At 48.1% G+C, this 5,023-nt stretch overlaps 1 protein-coding gene across 10 annotated transcripts in view; it reads right to left on the bottom strand.

The window, feature by feature from the left end:
* tdrd9 (tudor domain containing 9) overlaps window positions 1-4,681 on the bottom strand; it is a 173,002-nt gene extending 168,321 nt beyond the window's left edge. For 9 of the 10 annotated variants that reach the window (XM_070879282.1, XM_070879279.1, XM_070879278.1 and 6 more), the window contains exon 1: window positions 4,460-4,681. In XM_070879282.1, coding sequence (XP_070735383.1) covers window positions 4,460-4,626 — 167 coding nt within the window. In that variant the 5' untranslated portion in view covers window positions 4,627-4,681. The remainder of the gene's footprint in view (window positions 1-4,459) is intronic. The other variant, XM_070879280.1, reaches the window with a different exon arrangement.
* Between the last annotated feature and the right edge of the window lie 342 nt (window positions 4,682-5,023).

Consider the following 5,023-nt stretch of genomic DNA (forward strand, 5'->3'; position numbering starts at 1 on the left):
TGGGGGGGTGGGAAGGAGAGTTTGGGGGGGTGGGAAGGAGAGTTTGGGGGGGTGGGAAGGAGAGTTTGGGGGGGTGGGAAGGAGAGTTTGGGGGGGTGGGAAGGAGAGTTTGGGGGGGTGGGAAGGAGAGTTTGGGGGGGGTGGGAAGGAGAGTTTGGGGGGGGTGGGAAGGAGAGTTTGGGGGGGGGGAGGAGAGTTTGGGGGGGTGGGAGGAGAGTTTGGGGGGGGGGAGGAGAGTTTGGGGGGGGGAGGAGAGTTTGGGGGGGGGAGGAGAGTTTGGGGGGGGGGAGGAGAGTTTGGGGGGGAAGGAGAGTTTGGGGGGGGAGGAGAGTTTGGGGGGGGGAGGAGAGTTTGGGGGGGGGAGGAGAGTTTGGGGGGGGGGAGGAGAGTTTGGGGGGGGGGAGGAGAGTTTGGGGGGAGTTGGGGGGGGAGGAGAGTTTGGGGGGGGGAGGAGAGTTTGGGGGGGGGAGGAGAGTTTGGGGGGGGGGAGGAGAGTTTGGGGGGGTGGGAAGGAGAGTTTGGGGGGTGGGAAGGAGAGTTTGGGGGGGTGGGAAGGAGAGTTTGGGGGGGTGGGAAGGAGAGTTTGGGGGGGTGGGAAGGAGAGTTTGGGGGGGTGGGAAGGAGAGTTTGGGGGGGTGGGAAGGAGAGTTTGGGGGGGTGGGAAGGAGAGTTTGGGGGGGTGGGAAGGAGAGTTTGGGGGGGTGGGAAGGAGAGTTTGGGGGGGTGGGGAGGAGAGTTTGGGGGGGTAAGGAGAGTTTGGGGGGTGGGGAGGAGAGTTTGGGGGGGTGGGGAGGAGAGTTTGGGGGGGTGGGGAAGGAGAGTTTGGGGGGTGAGGAGGAGAGTTTGGGGGGGGGGGAGGAGAGTTTGGGGGGGGGAGGAGAGTTTGGGGGGTGGGGAGGAGAGTTTGGGGGGGGGGAAGGAGAGTTTGGGGGGGGGAAGGAGAGTTTGGGGGGGGGGAAGGAGAGTTTGGGGGGGGGGAAGGAGAGTTTGGGGGGGGGGAAGGAGAGTTTGGGGGGGGGGAGGAGAGTTTGGGGGGGGGAGGAGAGTTTGGGGGGGGGGAGGAGAGTTTGGGGGGGGGAGGAGAGTTTGGGGGGGGGGAGGAGAGTTTGGGGGGGGGAGGAGAGTTTGGGGGGGGGAGGAGAGTTTGGGGGGGGGAGGAGAGTTTGGGGGGGGGAGGAGAGTTTGGGGGGGGGAGGAGAGTTTGGGGGGGGGGGAGGAGAGTTTGGGGGGGGGGGAGGAGAGTTTGGGGGGGGGGGGAGGAGAGTTTGGGGGGGGGGAAGAAAGAGTGCTTTGAGGGGGGAGAGGATGTTTTGAGGGGGGAGAGGATGTTTTGAGGGGGGGGGGGGGAAGATAGAGTGTTTTTGATGGGATGGGGTGGGAGAACTTTAAAAAAAAAACTCGATTCTGGCAGAGCTAGGACTTCTATTTTTTTTTATTTGTTATTGATTGATTGATTGATTATTACTTTTTGTGGTTTGTTTAGTGCTTTGTAAGCCTTGGTGCAGGTCCTCAGCTTCCTTGTATTTTTTATTTGTTATTGAATGCTTATTTTTGTGGTTTGTTTAGTGCTTTGTAAGTGTTGGTGTTTTAAATGTACTAACCTGCATCGAATTCTTAACTGCCCGCAATGTTTTTCAGAGCTGGCCACATACGCTGACCTAAGTCAATTTGGAGTAAGTTTTAGCTGGCCAAAGTGGCATAAATAGCCAAAACTGGCATAAGTGTCTGGGAATGCCCCCTTTTGAAATAAAAACTTAACTAAAACAAAATCATACCGAACTGACTTACCCTGGAGCAAATATTTTGGGAACAATTGCATTTTTTAAACTTACACCAGAAAAAACAACTTACTCCAAAAAAATTGATGCATGTCAATTGGGCCATGGGGGGTATGATTTATTATTTTCCTTGTGTTTTTGAGAAGTGCAATTTGCTTTGATTGTTACTCGTGTTCACTTGCTGTCAGTGAAATAAAGCAGCTTAACAATTAGTATCTTGCCAAGTGGTTTGCATTCTGCGCTCAAAAAATAATTGGAGAAGCAAATGTGAAAAATAAAATGTATCCAGTTCAGATTGCACTCCTCGGTTATGTAAATGTATAGTTAGATTTTGGGCAGTATGGACATACCCCTAAACATTAAATGCTCAAACTGTTTATGAAGGTGAGCAGAAATGCTGCACCGAAGAAAACCCCAAACTTGTAACACCTAAAGTGTTCATTACAGCTTTTAAAAAAAGAGAAAGATACGACTATATTGTGTGCCGTATGACATAGGTTCTCATTCAATTACACATACAGCTAATTCCAGATCTCAACTGGGATAGCTCGGAAGCAAGGGGATATCATCACACTATCTCAACACAAGTACAGATGGAAACCGAAATCAAAAATTTTCCTCAATGCTCCATTCAAGACAGAAGCTCCAATTATGTACAGAGCACATTGTACGACTAGCAACTTTTATATTTACAAGACAGTAATGCAAAATAATAATATAAGAAATAGGAGCAGGAGTAGGCCATACGGCCCCTCGAGCCTGCTCTGCCATTTAATGCGATCATGGCTGATCCAATCATGGACTCAAGTCCACTTCCCTACCTGCTCCCCATGATACCTTATTCCCTTATCGGTTAAGAAACTGTCTATCTCTGTCTTAAATTTATTCAATGATAGTGGAAGGCTCCATTTTAAAATAATGCAATGCCATATATTTTAATTTATAAATGAACAAAATCATAATTAAGCTCAATCTAACATTCCTTTCCTCTCCAAGTCATGTCACATCCCAGATCAGTGCCCATTTATCTCAACATTTTGTTTGAATTGTTCCATTCCGGTTTCCACAAAACCAAACCGAAAGTTAAATGTGATTGTGACAGCTGTGCATTATCCCTTCTCATCCTCTTCGACCTGTACAACCTCAGACTACACCATCCTCCTCTAACATCTTTCCTTCAGCAACCATCTCCACGTGATTGCTCTCACTTGATATCTAATTGGAAACAAAGCATCTCGCGCAATTATTTATTTTTGTACCACGGTACACTTTCAACTCCAGAGTCCAAGGAATCATCAGACAATTCTCATACTCATCTACATGCCGCCCTTTGGTGACATCCACAGAAAATGGGACACATTCGACATGAAAACTAATGGCACACAGCTCTACTGCTCCACCACCTGACTCAACATTTCTATTATCCCTGTACTGTCACAATGTTTCCCCGACATTCAGTTCTGGATGAACTTTAACTTCTTTCAGCTAAACATTGGAAGACCAAAGCCACTGTCTCACCACCCAGCACAAACTTTATACCCTCACCAACTTCTCTGCAATACTAGTCTGAACTAGACTGTATGGCATCCCATCCAACCCCAAGTTGAGATTCTCATCCCATTTCTATCCATTACTATGCAAGTCTCCTTCTCAACTACAGTTCATGCATGAAAGATAGAAAGCAGGAAAAATTGTAACTTAGATAAAAGGAGTCATCCTTCCACAGTAAAGAGAAAAAAAATGTTGGCTGCAAAATCTTTCTGAAAATGAGAAAATCAAGAACAAAAAAAATCACAAATAGTTGAAATAACATTTATCTGCCAGGTAAATAACTTTAGGGTATCTTACCCATTGTGCAAATTGGATGCCACATTTCACATTACAACAGTGCACGTAAACAGTACTTCATTGGCTGTGAAACACTTTGGGACACCCCTAGGCCCAAAAAGCTGCTGAACAAATGCAAGTTATTCCTTTACCTGATCAATATTCAGCATACAAATCTCTCCCTGAACAATTAAAATCTTTGTTCCTCACCAGCACAATCGTCAGCTCAATTGCACCGCCACCACCTGTAAAATATTATCTAAAGAAATTCAAAATATGTATACAGAAGTAACAAAATTGCGGGGGGGGGGGGGGGGGAAAGAGTAGGAGGCAAATGTAAAAAAACGTACACCCGCTAATGATTCTTGCTTCTGCTTGCTCATTATTTTCAATAAAATTAATTTATTTAGTAACTCTGGAAATGCAACCAACGAATCTAATATTTAAATTAGAAGTGAGGAAGGGACACGTGTGTACCAACAAAAACAACCACAGGCTTCTATGCATTTAGGCATCTGGAAATTGGTGCCAGTAATGGAGCAGTGGACATGTAACTCTTTTAGAGACAAAATAAAACATTTAAATCAAGTACCCCCCTGGGCCACTCCAAACATTTTCCAATGAGCAGTGGATATGTAGGGTTTTTTTGTGCTCTAGAACCATAATTTACAAGTGCCCCCTATAAAAGGGGAGGGGGACACTAAAAACCCGGCAATTAAAACAAATAGTGGATATGTATCCTTCTTTGGAAGGGGGCACCTGTCGGTAATCTGCAGGGGAGCCCATTGAGAGGCCTGGGGCTGGCGGCGCTGCGCCCACACGCCCGACCCTTGGAGGCTCGGATCGCTTCTCACCGCCTAGCTCCGGTGCTTGCTGGCTCGGGGCTGTGCTGCCCTGCACCCGAGCTCGTTCGATCAGCCGCGAAAGAAGCGCGTTTTCCTCCCAGCAGCTCGACGCCCGAGACGGTCTTGCCGATGGTGAACCAGTCCTGTATTTGCTGCGCGAGCAAGTTCCGAATCATGGCTCGGGCGATGGCGGCAGCAAGAGCACGAGGTCCGCTGCGTTTGCGCACTGCTGCCACAAGGCACTGACGGGATCTTACTCGCGCATGCGCGAATATACAGGGCTCTCCCTGTTCTTTCCTACCTTCCTCCTTTCAGGGTCACTTGCACTTATTAAAGAATGTTTTGCCTGTTCTGACGAAGGGCCATCGATCTTTGTTTCTCTCCATAGATGCTGCCTGACCCACTGAGATTTCCAGCATTTTCTGTTTTTATTTCACATTCCAGCATCCACAGTATTTTGCTTTTGTACTCTTCCCTTCCGCGGTCCCTCTTTTCGAGGATGACTTGCTTCCACACCAAAAGGGATGAGTTCACAGGTGTTTCAATGAAGGACCTAATATTCCAGGTCCCAAA

Source organism: Pristiophorus japonicus, chromosome 4, assembly GCF_044704955.1.
Source record: "Pristiophorus japonicus isolate sPriJap1 chromosome 4, sPriJap1.hap1, whole genome shotgun sequence".
Lineage (NCBI taxonomy): Eukaryota > Metazoa > Chordata > Chondrichthyes > Pristiophoridae > Pristiophorus > Pristiophorus japonicus.